This window comes from Trichechus manatus, unplaced genomic scaffold (assembly GCF_000243295.1).
Source record: "Trichechus manatus latirostris isolate Lorelei unplaced genomic scaffold, TriManLat1.0 scaffold00050, whole genome shotgun sequence".
NCBI lineage: Eukaryota > Metazoa > Chordata > Mammalia > Sirenia > Trichechidae > Trichechus > Trichechus manatus.
The window spans coordinates 5,205,411-5,228,330 of record NW_004443986.1 but is presented as its reverse complement, the minus strand read 5'-3'; the positions used below and the strand labels follow the sequence as shown (position 1 = coordinate 5,228,330).

General features: G+C 37.9%; 1 protein-coding gene across 1 annotated transcript in view; it reads right to left on the bottom strand.

The window, feature by feature from the left end:
* HDAC9 (histone deacetylase 9) overlaps positions 1–22,920 on the bottom strand; it is a 700,487-nt gene that overhangs the window by 271,881 nt on the left and 405,686 nt on the right. The window contains exon 16 of the mRNA XM_004377428.2: positions 19,365–19,414. Within this exon, the coding sequence (XP_004377485.1) occupies positions 19,365–19,414 (50 nt within the window). The remainder of the gene's footprint in view (positions 1–19,364; positions 19,415–22,920) is intronic.

Below are 22,920 nucleotides of genomic sequence, written 5' to 3'. Positions count from 1 at the left end.
AAAACAATATTGAGATAAAGTAATCAACAGAGTAAGACTCAGAGATAACCCACGTTAGAACTATCAGACAAGGACTTTAAAATATCTGTGATTAATATGTTAAAGGCACCAATGGAAAAGTTGAACAAGATTAATGAACAGATCGGAAATTTCAGTGGAAAGATAAGAAATACAATGAAACCTGTAAGAACAGGAACTTGATGGGATTGCCTTGTTTTTCCAGGTCCACAAGTTTTCCACCTTTGACAGGGTGTAGCCTTACCACTTTTTTATTGCTTTCTATTAGTGGAAAATATTTGAGTCTTCCTTCTTTGACAGGTTTCCACCTTATACAGGCTTCAGCTTTTGCAGGTTTTACTCTATAAGGAAGAATCAAATGGAAATGCTAAAAATAAACAACTTTCAGAGATGAAGAATTCCTTTAATAGGTTCAACAGTAGAATCAACACAGTTGAGAGGAAAATCAATAAAAATCAAGTAAACAAAAACATAAAGAGAAAAGAGTTATAAAAATAGAAAAGAGCATCTAAGAATGTGTGTGAATATCAAATGGTCTAATAAAGGTAATTAGAGTCTTGGAAGGGAGAGAGACAGAAAGAATGAAGCAGAAAAAATACTGAAGAGCTACTACCTGAAAATTAAAAGAAAACAAAAATGTAAACAAAGACCCAAAAAACTCAAAGCATAATTACAAACAAATTAATCGCACAAACAAGAAAACTTTACTTAGACACATCATGGTCATCAATCATGCAAACAAGAAAACCATACCTAGACATATCATAGTAAAACTGCTAAAAACTAAAGAGAATATCTTGAAGGCGGCCAGAGAAAAGAGACACATACATAGAAAGGAACAAAGATAAGAAATATATAAAATTTCGTAGAAGAATTTATTCACGCTAGAAAACAATGGAATGGATTCAGAGTATTGAAGGGAGAGAAAATATTAACACAGAACTCTAGAACAGCAATATATTTTTTTAATGAAGGTAAAATAAAGATTTTTTTCATACAGACAAATAAAAGCTAAAGTACTGTATTACCATCAGATCAAAGCTAGAAAAAAAAATTTTTTTTTTTTTTTGGTAAGGAAAGTTATTTAGGAAAAACAGTATGATACTGGATAGAAACTCGGACCTATACAAAGAAATGGAGATGATCAAATAGTAATAATGCAGGCAAATATATACAATTTTTTCTTATATTTAATCTCTTAAAAAAGATAATTGGCTACCTAAAACAAAAATTAAAACAATGTATTGCGGGGTTTATAACAAATGTAAAAGTCAAAGGTATGACAACAATAACACAATGAAGGAGAGGGGGGAACAACAAGTATACTGCTTTAAGGTTCTAACACTATACCTGAAATGTATTTGAAGGCAGACTGTTACAAATTAAAGATGAATATCATGCCCAAGATACTGCTAAAAAATGAAACAAAGATGTGCAATTAATAAGTCAATGGAGATAAAATGAAATTTTTTTTAAAATACTTAATCTGAAAGAAGGCAGAAAAAGGAAAAACAGCAAAAACCAGATGGGACAAATAGACAAACCAGCAAGATGGTAGGTCTAAATCCAACAACATAAAGAATGACCGGTCCGGATTACTGCTGTGCAACATGTGGCCCATGGAACCATGACGGTCCACAGAGTATTTGTTGCCAGTCCACAACAAGATAATACAAGTAAACATTTAGAAACTTTTACAGCAATTTGTGTGGAGTATATTCATGTCTGTTGAACCTAATAATAAATAATTGGGAATTTTATTTTGTATGTCTTTTTTATTTCTTTTTTTGTAATTTATTTTTATTGCATTCTACAAAAGTATTACTCAGTGACAAACTGGAAATAAAACACAAATAAACAAAACCTTGCCTTTCACCACACGATAATTTGAGAAGCACTGAATTCATAGAGAAAGAAATTCCCTTCCAAATTGTACAGAGAAAGAGCTCTGTTTGAGGGGGAGGATAGAAAGAAAAGGTGGAGCTAGAAGGCAAAACTGGAAATATGTGTTAGGAGTTTTATTAATTAGCCCTGTCAAGACAGGTTGCACCAAGAGAGAATGGCTACAATCATTTCTCTAAAGCAGTATACCGAGACAGTTTGTACCTAGAGGTTTCCACCACCCCAGGACTTGCAGAAATTGTTAGGCCTTCTCACAAGCTTTTTAACAGTGATTCCACAGAACCAACCTTTGAACAGTCTCCTCTATCTTATCCCATTTTTTTGGGTGGTGGCATTGATAAGGAAAGTCATCAATGTTTAGTACAATAGCACCTTATTTATTTTGACTTTGGAGTTAGAGACCTTGAAAACCAGCACTTCCACCACATAAAAGCTACTCAAACTTGGGCAAGTTTGCTAACTGCCCCAATACCCACAGAAAATATCATAGATAATATATCAACTTCCTCATAGGATTACTGTTGGCATTAAATTCGTCAACTCATGTAAGTGCTTAACATACTACAACCTAGTTCTGAAAGCAGCAAGCTCTCGGTAACTGCAAACTAAGGAAGAAAAAAAAAAAAAAAATCCCAGAGTTTTATTTCCAACATTACTTTGTATTCTGAAGCACATCAAAGAACAAAAATCATCTGTGATAATGCTGGAAGCCAGAAACTCCCTCCAATCAGAAAGCTACATTTTTTTCTTTTTTAAGCAACATATGGATCTAGTTCAACTGGAGTTTCCTGAATGAATGTGGGCCTTTGCAGACTTTTCCAAGCACACTCAGCGTAGCTCAATCACTGGCTCCCGAAACAAAGCTAATGCTCTGAAAAGCTGCACATGATAGGAATTAAGCTACCTGTCCTGAAAGTGGATGTGATGGTATTTAAAAGGGAAAGGGAATGACTTAGAAGAAAAGGAATTTAGGCACCGTCTCCTTTGTATAACTGAAATGCAGCTTGTTGATTCCCTTCAGAAATGTTCACAGAGTTAATAATAGTATTGTGGCCACTAACAAAACAGGTTTCGTATGCACTATACATAGATAATGTGGTACACGATTCTTCCTCAGATGGCTTAAATGTTTTGCCCTGAAAGTTGGGAAACAAAACTCCTCACCTAATACTAAGCAGTTTGGTAAGCTCTTGCTGCTATGCTATGTTATGCGGCTGCTAGGGCCACCGGGCATTTCTGAATAATTGAGTTTAAGCTTAAATAATGATCAGATGCCCCTAGAAACCTACTGACAGACACCAGACTCAACAAAGAAACAGGTTTTTCAGCGCATTACTGATTCTGTGCCATTGTAGGCCTGGTGTCTAAAAATTTAACTGTAAAAGAGATTAAATATATTTTTAATTTTTGCACTGCATCAGGCGAGGAGTGTTTTTTTTTTAATGAATCATCTGTTGTACATCAAATATTCCTGCATAAAGCATCTTGATTTAATAACTTAGAAATTACCTAAGTTTTTTAAATCACTGAAATAATTTTAGCTTCATTTAATTACTGAAACATTTTAGTATTAGTTTTTCTGACTCTGTTTTGAACTTTACACATTGCATATAATGGCATCTTTAAGTCAATTTATTATTTGCTTGTTTTGAGAAGAAGTGTTGAGAAGTGCAGTGTTTTTCTACCCTCAAGCCTCCACTCTTATGTCTAAAGACTCCAGTATATATTTTGTTTCTGGGAATGGTGATACAGGAGGTGACAGTTCGGAAGATTCAGAAAATGAAAAGCCTAATTTTTTAGTAGATTCAATGGAAGAGGTAGTAAAGTCAAACTTATTGCTCAAAGAAAGAAAGCAGTAAATATCATTGGTTAACATCAGAGAAAGATGTGGGGGATGAGGTGGAGAACCCCCTAAATGCTAGACACTGTGTTAAGCATTTTACAAACATTACCTAACTTACTCCTCATGACAGCCTAATAAATGTATTATTAGTCACTTTTACAAGTAAGGAAACTGAGCTTTAGAGAGGTTAAGTGACTTGACCAAAGTTACAAAGTTGATGAGGCGCAGAGCTGGGTTTTCAACCAAAGTCAATGCTGGACATAGATATCAATTTAAAAAAGATTTTCTATGTTATTTGTTCCATAGATCTCTTCCTAATGACATACCATGAGAGTGTAAGCACTATAAGGGCAGAACTATAGGTGTCTGTCTTTAGCACTACATCATCAGAGTCTGACATCTGATAGATGATTAATAAATTTTTGTCAAGTGAATGAATTAATTAATGAGAACAAATTGATACTACAGTGATACATTTCTTGGCAAAGTTTTACTGTGGTTAAAAATAATGCAAAATGTGATATAAACATCCTTCCTCTATCCCGGTCCTAAAATATAGACATAATCCAGGTCCTGCAATATAGAAAAGAGCCACTTGGCTTTTCTGCAGTTAGAACCATGCCTAGACTTCCAGCTCTCGCTTGTCAGCACTGTTGTCCCAGGCCTGGAATCCAGCAGCATTTCTGGTGGCCCCAGCACGCTGGACCTCTGTTTGTCAAGTATCACTCCTGACCCCACAGAAACTGCCCTGTCCTGTAACTATCTGTCCAATTATTAGACTACCTGTCTAAAACACAGTCAGCCAGATCCACAATGACAAGCTAATGGAAGCCTACAAGCTGATTTCTCAAGAAAAATGAATTAAAAGTATATCGATACCCAAACTGACAAAGACACCACAAGAAAACTATAGACCAATATCTCTTATGAATATAGATGGAAAAATCCTCAACAAAATTCCAAGAAACAGAATCCAACAGCATATTAAATGAGCCATACACTATGAGCAAGTGGGATTTATTCCAGGAATGCAGGGATGGTTCAATTTTAGAAAACCAATCACCGTATTACACTACATCGACAGAACAAAGGAAAAGAACCACATGATCATCTCTATGTATACAGAATAAGCATTTGATAAAATCCAATACCCCTTCTTGATGAAAACCCTAAAGAATATTGGAATAGAAAGGAAATTCCTAAATGTGATTCAGGTCATATATGAAAAGGCAACAGGCAACATTATACTTAAGAAAACTTAGAGCTTTCTTCTTGAAATTGGGAACAAGACAAGGGTGTCTACTCTCACTACTTCTGTCCAATATTGTATTAGAAGTTCTAGCCAGAGCAGTAAGACAACAAAAAGAAATAAAAGGTATCCAGATTGGAAAAGAAGAAGTAAAATTATCTCCATTTGTGGATGATATGATCCTATATATAGCAAATCCCAAAGAGCCCACAAGAAAACTTCTAGAGCTAACAGAGGAATTTAGCAAAATTGTAGGGTACAAGGTCAGCAAACAAAAATCAGTTGCGTTTCTATACACCAGCAATGAGAAATCTGAAAAGGAAATTAGGGAAACAATTCATTTACAAAAGCATTTAAGGGAATAAAAAATACCTAGAAATAAATCTAACCGGGGACATGAAGGATTTATGCAATGAAAAATATAAAATACTGCTGAAATAAATTAAAGAAGACTTAAATAAATGAAAAGATGTTCCATATTCATGGTCTGGAAGACTTAATCTTGTTAAGATGTCAACACTACCCAAAGTGATCTACAGATTCAACGCAATCCTGGTCAAAATTCCCTCAGCCTTCTATACAGAGATAGGAAAACCAATCCTCAACTTTATAAGTAATGACAAGAGGCCTTGAATAGCTAAAACAATACTGAAAGAGAAGAACAAATTAGAGGGACTACGAACTTCCTGATTTTAAAACATACTATACAGCTACAGTAATCAAAACAGCCTGGTATTGGTATAACAATAGACACATAAACCGATGAAATAGAAGGACCTCACTTATATAAGAAGACAAGAAAAGGCAAATGTATAGAGAACAAAGTTTATTAGTGGTTACCACGAGCAGGAGCGAGGAGGAAAAGGGCGGTTAATGGTGAAGGAAAAATTGCATTAATTAAGGGTAGGGTTGCACAGTCGATTATTTAATTGTTGTCAATAAGTTTTACACCTGTAAAAACTGAATTGGAAAAAGTTATGTGATAGCTATATTTACAACAATGACAAAAAAAAAAAAAAGAGTAGCTACTGAGGCTGCTTATATACAACCGAACACCTCATGGGATCTGGCTTAGGGTCATGGTTTCATTGGACATCGCAGTAAAGTGGTCTAATAACACGTTTAGTGCTTCTGTTTCACCTCGTAGTTTGATGCAAAGTGCCTGGGGTCTTAAAAGCTTTACAAGTGGCTATCCAAGGCACAAGAATTGGTCTCTATTTACCTAGAGCAACAGAGGAAGAAGGAGAGTCATGAATAGGAAGAGGATATGAAATGTGTGGCTAACTGCCTCCAGGAACAACTGCCTCCTTTGCCATGAGACCAGAAGAACTGGATGGCATCCAGCTACCATTACTGAGCATTTTGATCACAGACTCCATAGAAGAATCCTGATCAAAAAGGAGAAAAAGCACAACAGAATTTCAAATTCTCATGGACTCTAGACTATCTGGAGTCACAGAGGCTGGATGAACCCCTGAAACTATTACGCTGAAATAATCTTTAAAACTTAAACTAAAAATATCCCCTGAAGTCATCTTAAAACCAAACAATAGTTTAGCTTAATTAGAAAAAAGGGTCTGTCTTGAGTATTCTGCTCTTCTAAGAATTATCTATATGGGCTCAAATTGACAACAGCAACTAGGAAGACTAGATAGAACCTTAGGGGGCAGTGATTTTATGTTAATGAGGGAGGAAAAACTCAGAAAAGGAGGGTGAGAATGGTTGCATAACTTGAAGAATGTAATTAATGTCACTAAATTGTACATGTAGAAACAGTTGAATTGGTGTGTGTTTTGCTGTGTTTATTCTAAACAACTACAGCAAAGTAAAATTTTAAAAAGAAAAAATATATAGCTGTTTCAAATTTGGATAAAGTATTACCATCTAATGATGCTGTGCGTGATCCCCAGAGAGGAGGATACAGTGTGTTTCATTTATCACCTCCACTTTATAGGTAAAGGAACTAAGGCCCAGAAATGGTAAATGATTTGCCCATTCATGAAGAAGGTCTGATTATCCCAACTTTAAAGGTGAAGAAACTGAGGCTTAGATAGATAAGTGAAATAATAATTAACAGAGACTTTGCATTACTGGTTTCTCTGACTCTGGGGCTGGGCAGAAGAATGCATCTCCTGAAATCATAAAACCACTTAAAGGCAGTTCCACAGTAACTGGGATAGCAGTACTTTAAAACCTCTTGAGAGTCATCTATAACTCAGAGTGACTGGTTAGTTTTTTCCTCCTGTAGTATAATGGTGAGAGTCATAATTCTGAGACAAGGACCAACGGTGTTCTTTATTATAGTCTTCTTCAGTCTTCTCTAAGGCCTGTAACAATGGGTGTTTTCCATTCTGCCACGTAGTACAACATGCCAACTCTTTGAATGTACATATTCATTTCATGTTAGATGTTCTGCCGAAACCCTGAGGCCTTTGAAATGGGGCTAGGATGGATTTATGATGACAATGGGTGGGTGAACTCACATACTTTCTCTCCTTTGTTCAGCACTGGGAGGAAGACATGAATGACAGTCCATTCCCTTGGGATCACTTGCAGGTTATAATGCCCACACCTTAGCTTCTTTAGTCATGGTGAGATGAAAAAGAAACAGAACAACTACAGCGAGGACCTTCAGATTCCAAGTAAAACCATGGATATGATGGATGAATACTGTGACCAATATTCCATATGGAAAGAAGGCGTGAACTATTAATGCAGCAGCTGGAAAGAGACAAGGGGCATGTCATGTGCATTAATGCTCTACCACAAACCCCATCCCAGTATGATTGACTGCTTTCTGGCAGCTCTATTGACCTTGCATGTGCAATTTCTAGTCACTCTTCATCTTCCGAAAAATAACCCTTTGCTATTTACTTGCCAGTAACAAGAATAAGTAGAGGAACATGTTTGTTCTGGCAAAAGTGCTACATCCTGAGACTCTAAGGATCCTTACTTAAGATACTGGTGGACTCATGGATTTGCCAAGTAATATATGGATTCCTGTGGCTACGCGGTTGGTCAAGGAATTTGAGAATCCTTACTGTTGTGATTTGCAGTTGCAATGAACTACTGGTCAGTCTTACTAAGTCTGAGTTAGAAGCAGAGCCAACCAATATCATTTCAGTATTTTCCTACTGCTTCTTCATTTAATCTGATGTACATACTGTGTAAAGGAGAGTTCTTAGTATGCTAATACTTTCATAAACCAGGCAGTGCATGTTACAGCCCCATTCCTACCAAGATCAGCTTAATAAGAATAACTCTGACTCAGAAGTTGTGTGAGATGGAATTCTCATTCATTCCATAGTGGTTTGGTCCAAGAGTGGAGATTTTTCAGTGTTCTAATTAGAGTTGAAATGCTGTGTACATTTACATAATTTGATTTACCTGAAATTAATGATGCCTGAGTATATGGATTTAATACTTTGTAGGAATTTCCATAAAAAAGAGAATTCTCATGACAGAAGAAGTAATTGTGCTTTCTTATGGCTAGGCCTATTCTCATTTGGGAAAGGTGCATTGTCAATTATATTAGGTTGAAATTAGGGCGACTTGTTTATGTATAGTATTGTGGTTAAGAGCTTGGGAATCAGGCTGACCTCTACTCCACCACCTACTAACTGTCTGACTTGAACAAGTCTCTGAGCCTCAGTTTCCTTTTCTGTAGAACAGGAAGCCTCAGTTATGTCATTAGTAATAAGACCCTTAAGATTCCTGCAAGGATTAAAAGAGATGAGGGAGGCTATCCGGGGAAGCTGTGTGTAGAGAATGGCTACTCTCTGCTGTGAGGCTGTGAATCAGATCATTCTGTGAGAACCAATAGGGTATGTTTTAAAGCAAGTGCTTGACTATTAGCCAGAAGGTTAGCAGTTCAAACCCACCCAGAGGCACCTCAGAAGATAGGCCTGGCAATCTAGTTCCAAAAGGTCACAGACTTGAAAAGCCAGTGCAGCAGTTCTACTCTGCACAGATGGGGTCGCCCTGAGTTGGAATGGACTCAACAGCAACTAACAACAACAACAACATGGCTCTGCCTACTCTGGAGCATCTCACCTGTCCCTTTCCCTAACTGATAATCCCATTAGTAAAGTCAATCATCTGGTCACCATTAGGGTCAATGTGAAAGGACCAGTATTCTAGTTAGATGGTTACAGCAAGTCCTAAGTAATTTAGCTGACTTTTTTTTCTTTTTTTTTTTTAACACTGATTACTCCTCTTTAGTATTGGGACACTGAGAATCGGAATCTGATAGATGATAGTTGAAAGCAGCCCTGGATTTCAGACTTCAAAGTCTGTGTTCCTTGTACTACACACAGGCAATCCACAGCTGGCTATGCAGAAACTGAGAAGTTACCATCTTTGGGTCTGTGTATAACCTAATGGAATCAGTTACTCTGTATCTCACAGCTCAGATACAAATCAGCAGGGACCAGCCAGAGTCAACTGAGGCCACAGTGCAACTGTGTCATTCAAGAAGCTGCTAAAAGGCACATGAAAAGGCGCTGGGAAATTTCATGCAAATGTCAGGACATTTTCATTATACTTGAAAATGGGCAGGTACTAGGCACTGTATCTAATTTGCAGCTGCACAACTTAAATAGGAAATTATGTCCAAATAACATCCTGAGGGACTGGCAAGCCCAAAGCACATGACTGTTGCTAAGATCTGGAGTCACCCAGATGTTTCAATGCCCAGGACCTGCTATGAAGTCCCACATCTCTGACTGTCCAGATAAATCAATCCCCCACCCAAAGCTCCTCCAGACCTTCATGGGCATGTCTCAGTCCAGGAGTCAAAAGTGAGGCAAGGACCTCTGTGTATTCTGGCTAGAACAACCCTGTCCCAAGCTGTCCATATCTTCCTGGGTGGGAACAAAGCTGGGGTCCCAGAACTCTGAGCAGTCTTGGCAAGTCCCCAAACTCCAAATTCTCATTGCTTCCCCACCACTCTGTCTTAGATCCGCAGTGTGGAACTTACTATTCCCTATATCCGTGTTTAAGGTAGTCACCAGAAGAAGCCAAGACTCCCAGTTCATCCCTCACTCATCAATTCTTATCTCCAAAAGCCAGCACTTTCTCAATGACCACTTGTGTCCCCCAACTCACGCTCCAGATCCCCTTCCTTGCTTTTCTTTCTCCATAGCATTTATCACACACACACACACACACACACACACACTTAAACTTATGTGTATTTGCTTATCTGTGTTCCCCACTAGAATATAAATTACACTGGAAGAGAATTTTTTATGTTTTGGTCAGTGCTGTATCTGCTGTTCCTAGCATATAACAAGCACTCAGTAACTATTTGTTTACAGATAGTCATAAAGCAGTATAAATAAATGGACAGATAACTGCATGAATTCTGCCCCAAGATGTGGTAGCCATCAGAAGCCGTACATATAGTTAGTTCAAAAGCACAGAGAATAGTCTGCAACAATTTGTACTGGTTTTTTCTTTTTTCTACTCATTTAGTACCTGTTATTAATGGAATGAAGGAGCCCTGATGCTGTAATGGTTAAGTGCTTGGCTGCTAACCAAAAGGTCAGGGTTCGAACCCAACAGCATCTCCACGAGTGAAAAGACCTGGCAATCTGCTCCCATAAAAATTTCATCCTAGGAAACTCTATGGGGCAGTTTGACTCCGTCGTATAGTGTCGCTATGAGTCAAATTGACTCGAAGGCACACAACAGCAACGACTAATGGAATCTTAAACCAACGCTGGATACTGCACTTCCTATCTCTCAGAATGAGGATTTGATGCCTTCATCAAAGAACACGGAGACAAGAAGCTTACCTCGTGGAAACATTTCAGAAGGAAAATGATTTTGGATTTTGTTCAACCAGGAGTCCAGATATTCTGATTACCTTTTGTCCATATTCCTATTATCTCACGGGTCTTTCCCACCAGGGTTGGTGAATAGAAATAGAGGAAGATTAACATAGAATCTAAATAATAAGTATAATAAGTGATGGGTGGGAATTAAAAAGGAAAGAACATAAAAACAAAAAAAGAGAAAACAGGAGGCTAGATGTGCTGTACGTAGCACTTAGGAGGTTCTCAAGACATTTTTCTTTAATAAATGAATGAATGAATATTGAAGTTTTTAAATGAAAGCATAGATTAATAATAATAATAATAATAATAATAAACTAAAACATTTCTTTAGATGCAAGAATTTTACTAATTGTAGGCCTTGGTTTGTTGTTTCTTTGGCCCCATTTCACAATGGCATAAAATCACTCGAAGTCTTTCCAGATAGTTATAAAGCAGATCTACATGTATCCACAGTAAATATTAATTAGTCCATATAAATCACATTATTGAGAATAACTAGTATTCTAAGTAACAGAATAAGAGAATAATTTAACCAAATTATTTTGGATACATGTAATCACAAATGTATTAGTCATTTTAATCTTCATAAAATGATTCTATACATGATTTGTTGCTATGATAAATGAATCATTGTTTGGACTTTTTATTTATTTTACTAATGATTTTATACTTTAAAATAAGATATTTTACTATAGTAATAATACTGCTGGTCTAGTAGTCAGGTGTTTGGGGTTCTAATCTGGATCTGGAGTGTTTAAATCCTAGGGACTCTTCTGTGGACTGCCTGGGTACAGCCCAAGAATTCAGTAAACTAATTTAGCTGAGTGTGAAAAGAAAAACAATACGTTGTTTGAGAATGCAGAAGTTATACTTTACTTTCTGCTAAAATATTTCACAAAGACATATTTAATAATGACACATCAATATTAGATATGAGATTGTCACAAGGATGAATATCTGGAGCTTCTGGAACTTTCCAGAGTAGAAAGATGACAAATGAGTAAAACAAAAGTGCAGTTTTTTCACATCAAAAATGAAGAGCTTAACTGGATCTAGATTTAGCTGCATTTTCGACTGTACAATATGGAAGCTGTTGTGAAATTCTTTTTTTCTAAGTACTCCCACTTACTTTTAAGGCCTTATGTTTTCTTGATAGTCAGTAGCGGAAATCAGTAGATGATCACACATTCAAATGTATTCAAGTATTATATATACTTCTCAGTGTTTTTATTTCATATAGTTGTAAATTCCCTGAGTTGGACAGAAACTTAAAGTTCATAAATCCATCTACCTTTAGCAACTGCAGAGGCCAAGGCTCAATTTCTTCTTGTCAGAATGTTTATAACCAAGGCATGTAGGAAAGTAGAGAAGATTATTATAGAACAGAGGAGAATGACAGAACAAGAAATTATAGAGAAATGTATGTGTTTTCTTCCCTGCTGTTGATATTACTTTGGTTGACATAGTTAAATATATGTATATGAAGGTGTTGTGGCCTCAAGTATGTAACAAAGACACATGCAAAGCTTGATGACGGCATTTTTAAGCTATCTCATTCTGACAACAGAAGACAACAGCACATTTTGTTGTCTCATTTGGATAACTTTGTTATATTTGTGTTTACATTAAATTAAAAAAATGAAGTATTCTTATTTCAAAATGCATCCTGCTTTGCCCGGCCATAATGTCAAAGCAATCAAAAGAAGTTAATTGCAGTTGGGATGCTACAGCTAAGTGAATTAAGGAGGAAGTTAAGGTTTTCATTTCTAATCTTCCTCTTTCCTGCAACTGACATCAGATACTTAATGATTCTATACAATTTCACATTTGGTAGGAAACACAGAGTAATTTATATATGTTTATCTCTGTAGGGAGTGTTGTCTACATCCCAACAAATATTACTGAACATACACAATTAGCATACTCCATGCAATACTAAAAACTTCCTTTGTTTTTTAGAAGGAATTCCCTGGCTTGCATAAATATATGTTCCAAGTCTGGAGCAACATGATCTTTACATGAAATCCACAGCATGAAACAAAATTCTCAAACAATTTCATTAAAGCGGCTTATCGGTTTTACTTATTCCAGGTGCCTCGAGGTGTTCCTGCTAGTAACATTTGCATCAAGTTTAAAACTAATGAAAATACAAATACAGTAAAACCTGCAAAACCAGAAGATATGTAAGTCAGGAACCTGTCAGAGAAGGAAAAGTCAAATATTTTCCACGAATAGATAGCGACAGAAAAGTAGATAACACTGCTCCCCATCAAAGGTGGAATACTTGAGAGACCCGGAAAAACAAGGGAGTCCCATCAAGCTCTGCTCTCACAGGTTTCACTGTACAATTAGGAAGGGGAGCTGCGGAAAAGAGAGACTTCAAATCAGGGTGCATACTTTTATTGTGCCAGAGGGAAGAGGATCAGAGGCATCTTTGATAGCAACCGTAGAGGAAATGAAGCACTGATTGCAAGCCAGGTTTAAACTGAACATTAATGTGAGGGAAATCAACATTATCTTGATTACTGTACGTGAGAAACAGATGCCATTCTTCCTCTTTCTACTGAGGAAACAAAAAGCATTGTGCCTGCTCAGGATAAATGAGCCTCAGGAATGTCATGATGCAAATAGGTACTTATGATAAAAGGAAGGGATTCATGAGTCAGTATCACCACCTCAGGGACATCCAAAATTTTGGGAAAAACATTAGGTTTGTTTTGTTTTTTTAATTCCCTACTAATTGGCAACAGCTTGGTGCAATTGTCAAAAATATGATTTGTCATTATGACCTAAATATTTGGCCAACTCCCGCTACACCACACTCATACACACACACACACACACAAACTCACGTGAATATTTACACTCATCACTAATTATTCTTGAAGATTTAGCTTACGACTGCTTCAAGAACCCTCCCATAACCCTGTTTCTTTCTTTTCTGTTTTGGAAGCCCACCTTCTATGCTCCTATAGCACAACACTTATCCAAAACAGTACAATGGATAGGCCACGAGCAACTAAGACAAGGGTCCTATTTCATTAGTCTTTGCATTCCTGCACCTTGTCAAATCACAGGCAACGAGACATCTTATTTTTCTTGCCTCTCACTTCTCATCCCATGGCATACGTTATACCTTCTAAAAAGTATCGCTTTAGAATATTTAGAAGGTTACCCTAAATAGCAGCAGTAAAGTGTATTAACCAAATCTTCCTGTTACATTTGATTCCTCAGTGGTGCAAATGGTTAACCACCTCAGCAGCTATCTGAAAGGTTGAGGATTCAAGTCCACCCAAAGGCTCTTTGGAAGAAAGTCCTGGTGATCTACTTCTGAAAAATCAGCCATTGAAAACTCTATGAAGCACAGTTCTACTCTGACACACATGGGGTTGCCATGAGCTGGAATCAACTTGATGGCAACTGTTTGTTTGTTTTCCTATTACATTTAACTATATGCCCATAGATTTGATCATCAAATAAAAGTTATTCCTGTATATTATAGTCTAACAGAAAGAAAAAGGGCAATCCTTTGAAAGGATTATCACTGCAACTTTGTTTTAATGTTTTGTGGAAGAATAAATATGGGGAACCAATGTGGTGCAATAAATGGGAAAAAAAACCATGCAGGTCTAAATGTGGTATAAAATAACATACAGAATTTTCTTCTCTCTCTCTCCCTTTCTCTCTCTCTCTATATGTGCGTGCGTGTGTGTGTGTGTGTGTGTGTGTAGTTGTTGTTGTGTGCCATCGAGTCAATTCTGACTCATAGCAACCCCATGTGACAGAGTAGAACTGGCCAATCGGGTTTTCTAGGCTGCAATCCTTACAGGAGCAGATTGTCAGGTCTTTCCTCACACCGAGCTGCTGGTGGGTTCTAACCACTGTCCTTCCAGTTAGCAGTTGAGTGCTTAACCACTTCACCACTAGGGATCTCACTCCCTTTCTCTCACTATACGTGCGTGTGTGTGTGTGTGTGTGTGTGTGTGTGTATATGTGTATATATATATATATATATGTAATTTCAGAAGGGAGGGCTTACATTTTAATTCTGACAGAATGAAAAAAAAACTTCAAGGCTTTTCACCCAAACCTGCCTCCTTTACATATCAGCTCTACTAAATAGCTGAAATGCCTGCGGAAAACCCCAGAGCAATTGAAATGAGACTTAAATTACCTTCCCACAATCACCTAATCCTCCTCCCCCAACCTTCCTCCCAAACTCACAGAAATGACATCCCTAACCCCCATAATGTGTCAGATCTAGGTGTAATCAAATAGAATATGGACAGAGTAAAAGTTTGTGATAAAAAGCTGGCTTTGTGCTCCCAGATTCACTGAGTTGCTGCTGGAGAAGTTGACTTGGTTGAGCATCACAGAGCCTCATTCTTGGCACATCTCTGGCCAGTTAGGCAGGCCAAGATTCTGCCCGCGCTCTGCAATTGCTCATTCCTTCCAGGGAACTGCTCTGCCTCTTCCCCAACTCCTACTCTTCCAATCAAGGGTCTGACACTGCCCGTTGACCAGGTTTATTTTCCTGCCTCTTGGCACTAGAAACTTGTCTATTGTGGAATAAAAGAGGAATTCTCTGCTGTCTGCAGGGCTTTCCCCAGGGAACAGAGCATGAAACCCAAACTTATATAAAATCATATCCTGTTTGCAAACATCATATTCCCTTTGCTTCTCACTAATCTGGTCTCGTAAACCCCAGCACAGCTTGAGAGCCCATTCCTCTTCTAAACAAATGCCATAAGCCCCTTTATACTTTTACAACCATGTCAAAAAATAATATTGCCTGCCAATAGTGATGTGATTGGAGTTGCCTCCGCGGAGCCATAAAAGAAGCGCAGAGTCTGTTATCAATTTCTCTAAGTGTATCAGGGGAATTATGGGTCGATTCAGTTCCAAGTTATAAATGACAACTCAAAAGCCGCACAAGCGTTTGAAGCTGGGAGCTGATGACGACATTATCATAAAAGCCTGCTCGTCCTTGCTTTTGTGGGTTTTTTTTTTTTTTTTTTTTTTTTTTTTTGTGGCCTATCAAGTGAAAAGGGAAAAATAAAGCTGAGAAATGACTTCAAGATTTCTTCACACAGCAGCCGGTCAGATGGACAGGAAAATGATCACTATTTTTAGTGATGCACACTGAGGAGTGAGAACTAAAGTGGTCCTGTACTGGCTTTTGTTTCCCCGAACCCCTTAATTATCTATTTCACTATGTGATGACCAAGTCCCGGGATTTGGTAAAATGCTCTTTTCAGCTGATGTATTTCCTTGTAGTGCAATCACACAGTAATCAGAAATGAGTCATGCAGTAGTGACTAAACTAAATGATAACCAAACACAAAGGAATTTGGAAACCTTCTGACTGTGGCTCAAAACACAGTTCTGGAGAGCACTTTAAAGCCCCTCAAATGCCATTAGCCAATCGATCATGAAAAGCTGCTTGGCCAATACTATCAATTTTATGCAATTTTAGGGGAAAATTGAATAAGAAGTAGAGATTTTCTGATTTCATAATGACCCAGATAGTCTCCACAAAAGCCAATTAATCAGCATTCAGTAGGTATATATTAAACCCATCTCAGATGGAAGGTATATATTCTAGGTAACCCGAGTTTACTTTAAATATTGGAGAGAATTGATTATTTTGGAATTTAAACCAATCCAGCCATCTTAGATAATCTGAACCAGAAGACTGTCTTAAGACAAAAGCAATTTCAGTGGTTTCTAAGCTCTCCGGGGTGCACCCCATGTTACCAAGTTAGGCCACTCAAGTCCATACTGGGTATTTTCTGTATGCTTAATATGTCTAGGACTCTCCTGGAGGTGAAAATTTAGATTGGCTCAAATCCAGAGGACCCAAAGTTTCTCCTACAACTTGTATCAAAAGTAAAAATCTGAGGGGATGAAATGGCTCCTGAGTGCCTTAAGAACACAATTTGGCTTCTACAAAAAAAAAAAAGACTGAATGTATCTAGTTCTCTAGAGCATCAACCAGTGTGAACTTGCACATACACATGCACACACTCACATTTACCTGGATCTAAATAAACACCACCAAAAGATCTACAGACCAGCTGGATAAAGAGAGGTCCCTCTCTTCAACCTTTTCCAGCACTAATGGTGTTAACTAATCCAATCGTCCTCCTGCTCCTTTGTCTGCCTGATCAAGTTAGACTTACCTATCACCACTACTTCCACCATCCATTATCGGGGGGGGAGTGTTATTGAGGACTTATCCTATGACACCCGTCTGTCAGTTTGTTGTACTGCAGTGGCTTGAGTGTTGCTGTGATGCTGAAAGCGACACCACCAGAATTGCAAGTACCATCAGGGCCACCCATCGGTGGACAGGTTTCAGCAGAGCTTCCAGACTAAGACAGACTAGGAAGAAAGGCTTGGTGATCAACTTCTGAAAATTAGTCAAGGAAAACCTTATGGATCACAACAGAACACTGTCTGACTCACTTGCTTTGGATATGTCACTGGCAGGGATCAATCACTAGAGGAGGACATCATGCTAGGTGAAGTAAAGGGCCAATAAGAATGAGGGAACCCTTGGTGAGGTGGATTGGGACAATAACCATAATGATAGACTCAAAAAAGTTGGCAATTGCAAGGATGACACAGGACTGGACAACATTTCGTTCTGTTGTACATAAGGTCGGCATGAGTCAGACTGAGCTCCATGGCAGCTGACGACGACAACACTCTGTGACATCCACTGTGCTTTGTGTTAAACACTTCGGGCCAGAGCAACAGTCACTAGTCCTTGGGCACGTCTACGAACTTATTCCAGCAGCTCTGGATAAAGCATAAGAAGTTGCTGTTATCTGTGTTTAGAGCAGTTGAGAAGAGGTACTTTACACTAAAGTATAGTAAGTTAGAGTCTTAACCCAGGTCAGCCTTGGGAGGTGTGTCCTACTGAGTGGTCCTCAACTCAGTTGTGGGCCATGAATTAAATACATTTGTAAATGAGTGGAAGTTTGATGACCATTGCTCTTTTAAAAACTAATTTCTTTCCCATCACTGTACTCACTAACTAGTGCTTAGCTTTGTTTTTCTTTGCCTAATTTGCAGATACTCGGCCAATCTCTTAAAATGGTCACTTGGGATGTTACAAAATAAGAACAAAGTCCAATGAAACTCATTTTAAAAGGTAGTTTATCCTCTGCTTTCTAGAATGACTTTGCCAGCTCCCAACTTCACAGGAGTTTTGCTAAAAATAAGCGAGGATTGATGTAGGGTGCTGATCGCCCTGTGCTGGAAGTCAAAAAGTAAACTCCGTCCACTAGTGAGCTGCCACAAAGAGGGCCACACTCCATTAATCACATTGCTGCACTGTGTCTCCAGCGGCTGCATAGATTTGCACATCAACAGCATATTCTCAGCCTTTCATCCCATACTGTGTGACTTCAGGAAAATGACTCCACTTCTCTAAGCCTGTCTCTCACTGTGAAACAGTAGACTATTTTACTTTACAGCATTGTTATGAAACCTACCTGTATGTTGATAAACAGTAAAGTCCAAATGGATACTGGTTGTAGTTGCCATTATTTCAGAAGAACAGAATCACAGGTGAAGAAATAGAAAGGATACTATGTGCCAAATCTAGCATCATTAAAATGATCGAAGGAAATAAAAATATATGGGATTTCACTGCATAAAATCTAGTTACAGCAAAAAAGTGCCTAAAACATGATATATAGAGAGCTAGTTTTGTCCTTTCCGTGCAATAGCCAAATAACCTAATCGACTGAAATTCTTAGTCCTTGGAAACCTGACCTAGAATTATGTTGTCCTAACATGACTTCACACCTAGTTCCACAGGATGGTGATTTGTTACTGGTAAGGGTTAACTTTAAATAGATTGCAGGGTATAGGGTATGTTCTAATCATCCCCAAAAAGGTAGACATTTTTCTTCATATGTTGCTGAATTCGTGCAAATTTTTCCTTGAAATGTGGTACAAATACCTTGGGTCAAAAATGCTTTGTTAATTATTGAAGACAAAAATGGCCCCAGGGGGTTCACAAAAAAAATACCCACAATGCAAAGTACCTTGTGAAGTTTATGCCATTTTCAACAGAAATGTAATATATGTGCATAATTACTGTGACTCTACTGAAAAATGAATTCTGCTGCAAAACTGTGTTAAGCCCTCTCGTATTATCTTTTCTTCAGTTATATGAAAATGTAGCAGTGTTGCCTTCACGGGTGTGTGACCTGTGAAGTCCCACAGGACCCTACACTTAGAAAGGCCTTATACTTGGTCTAATTCTTTATTGTCATTATCTTGAAATTCTTCATAATTTTTGAACAATATATTTTGAAGAGATGAACACTAATTTTTGTTCATTTTCAGTTGGCACTGGGTTCTTCAAATTATGTAGTTGGTGATGAAGTCTGGCACAATCTGTGTTGAGAAACAGTCTTAAACATAACTGTATAGATAAAAGAAAGACTTTTTGGAAGTTGGATTATTTAATAGAAATAAATGAACTAATACTTACCCCAAGTCCACCACAAGGTAATGAAGAAAAAAATTTCTGAGAGGCATCACCTACAAGGTATGGAGACACGAAAAAAAAAAAAAACTATATATAAAAATCGGGAATATAAATATAGTTGTTTATTTTTGTCAAGTGTTCAATAACTCATAATATTATATTAGACACAGAAGGAAACTAAAGAAATTTTAGATCAATTGTTAGATCAGTTATTCAATAGAGTTAATATTTGGAATACTACTGTCTACTCTGTCCTATAAGGTCACTATGAGTCAGAACCGACTCAACAGCACCTAGCAACAACAACAGTCTTATATACATATATATATATGCATGCACACACACACACACACACACACACACAAGAACTCAAAGGAAATGATACAAATATTATTACATATAGAGTCTATTGCCCCACATGAACAAATGCATATCCATATAATTTGGGTCACAAGATTTGTTTCAAATTAACCTACACAGCCAGAATATATATCATACTATCTTTTTATTTATAATTTATTAAAAATGACTCTTATTAACTGAATATATCTCTCCAGTGTGATATTTTGAGCCAGCAAGCTTAATGACACCATACACTGTCATTTTCTAAATATTTTAAATTTTGAAATATTTCAAATATATGGATTTATTATTAATTTCTATTTCAGATATAGCTAAGACCAAGGACCTGTTAAGCATCTCCAACATTCACAATTTTGTAAATAAACAGGTCACAAAATAAACAGATCACAAAACACTTTGTATAGTGTCATCCTATTTGGGTGTGTGTGTATATATATGTATATATAGATATATATGTGTGTGTGTGTATATATATATATATATATATATATATACACACAAACCCATTGCCGTCAAGTCAATTCCTACTCACAGCAACACTATAGGACAGAGTAGAGCTGCCCCATAAAGTTTCCAAGGAGTGGCTGGTGGAATTGAACTGCCATCCTTTTGGTTAGTAGCCAAACACTTAACCATTGCACCACCAGGGCCCCATATATATATATGTGTGTGTGTGTGTGTGTGTGTGTGTGTGTGTGTGTATGTGTATGTATATGTGTATATGTAATCTAATAATAAAATTATAAATACAAATATAAACAACCTAAACACAAATATAAAAATAAATCTTCTTTTAAAATATATGACAAAATCTTAATTGTCTCTTGGAATTGATATATCATGTGATTTTTAGCAATTATTTTGTTTACCTGAACTTTTGTTTTCTACGTTAGCTACTGTGTGAATAAAGAAAACAGTTATTACCCCAAACCAAACCCACTGCTGTCGAGTCAATTCCAACTGAAAGCCACCCTATAGAAGAGAGTAGAACTGCCCCATAGGGTTTCCATCCAAGGCTGTAATCTTTACAGAAGCAGACTGCCACATCTTTCTCCCTCAAAGCGGCTGGTGGGCTCAAACTGTCTACCTTTGGTTAGCAACCACTGTTCCACTAGGACTCCTTGAAAACAATATTAACTGCTCAGAATCGAGTCGATGGCAATGGTTTTTTTTTTTTTTTTTTTTTTTTAGTGGTTAGGAGCTATGGATACTAACCAAAAGGTCAGCAGTTCGAATCCACCAGGCGCTCCTTGGAAACTCTATGGGGCAGTTCTTCTACTCTGTTCTATAGGGTTGCTATGAGTAGGAATGGACTCAACAGCAAGCAATGGATTTGGTTTGGTTTTTTTGGAACCCTCTAAAGCTAAAATCTGCTGTGTGATGGAATTAAAGGGAAAGGCAGCAGGAATTTCTATCTCATAGTCAAATGGTGCTGAACTGACTCAGGTCGCTCAGCAGAGCAGTGGTGGAACAAAGTATAAACTTCCAATCCACCCATCCCAATTCATTTGTCCTATTGATGATCAATGAACTAAATAATCTTGAAAACTGAAAACAGGCTTGTGGTGGAATTCAAATGCCATGTCCGTAAAAGTCTAAATAGATTTTACTGTTACAGAAGAAAGTTTATTTTGAAAACAATAAATTGTATGAGTTTATTTTTCAAATGCAATTGCTAACAGATGGAAAATGATAAACAAAAATGCAAGTGCAAATGAAAAATAAGGTATTTAGTTAAATATAGGGATCTCCATGGGGAAAAAAAAGTTAAGCAGACAACAGAAAAAGTGAACAAATCATGGAATAATATTAAAACTGGGATACTGGCACGAGTAAAAGACACATCAGAATATTTCTGGGTAGCGGACTTCCAGGCAACATGGCGCTGTAGTTGGAAGCACCATGCCGTCCCTCCCCAGCAAAGATCAGAAAAACTAAGTAAAACAGAGTCACACATCAATCCTGAAACCCTAAGCATCAAATGAAGAGATAATGAAGAGATAAAGAACTCAGCAAAGCACCAAATGGAATAAGAAACTGAGCGAGAACAAAGAGCGAAGAGAGATACACGCAGAGGTCCCCTATCAGCTACCACAGCATGGATCCACCATATTGGACTCTTATCGGAGATCAGCGAACAGGGGGTACAAGAAAGCAGCTTCACGGAGCTTCCAGTAGGAGACAGAACAACCAGTAACCAGCGATATATGCTTTCCCACCCCCCACCTTTCTTCACCCCCACTTAGCCTCCTCTGCTTCCTGCAGCCGCAGACTCTTGGCCAGGAAGCCCCAGCTTCACCCTGGTGTTGCTTGGGTTCCACCCGCCCGCACTGGCTGGCCCCCTGAGTGCATTTTTTTGGCTGCTGTTGTTGCTTTTTTCTGCTTCTTTAGATTTCTTTCTTAACTCTCACCACCTCCTCCTCCTTTCTCTCAAATACCTGGTTCTGTGCGCCATCTTTGCTTCTTCCTGAAAGGCTGTGAAACACCACTCGACTGTGAAACGGCTTCCTGCTTCCATGTTGGTGGGACCCCCAGGGCTTTTTTGTTTGTTTGTTTGCTCTGATTTGTTCTGTTTTGATTTGTTTGTTTTCTTTTTCTTTTCTCAGCTTGGGAGCCGATTCTAGCTGGGCAGTACCATGTAGCTTGGAAGCTACTACCTTACTCTGCACAGATGCACAGGGACCTCCCTGGGGACATTTCTTTTTTCTTATTTATTTTTTTCTTTTTGTTTTTGGTTTTTTTTTGTTTGTTTGTTTGTTTCTTTGTTTTGTTTTCTTCTCTCTCTTATTACCTTTTTGACTTTCTTCATTTCCAGTCTCTTTATTTATTCATTTTCTTTCTTTTACCCTTTTTCTTTTTTTTCATTTTTGTTTTTCCCCATTTCTCAGTCTCTCATCTCTCCACTCCAACAGCAAGCTCCCTTATCACTCTTTCTCGCTTGTGTGTATGTTTTTGGCTCCTGTTCCTCTCTCCTCTCTCTCATCTTTTCCGTACCCATCTTAGCTCCACACATCACAATCCACCCCCTCCTTCCTGCCTACCTGCACTGTGCACTAAACATCATACTCCCAACCATCACAGGCACGCCCTACTGGAACCTGCCCTGCACTGATTCCTGGTCCACACTGTCAGCCCTGGTACGTGCCACAAAAAACCCATCCCAGCAACTCCCCTTCAGCTGGACCTGCCCTGCTGT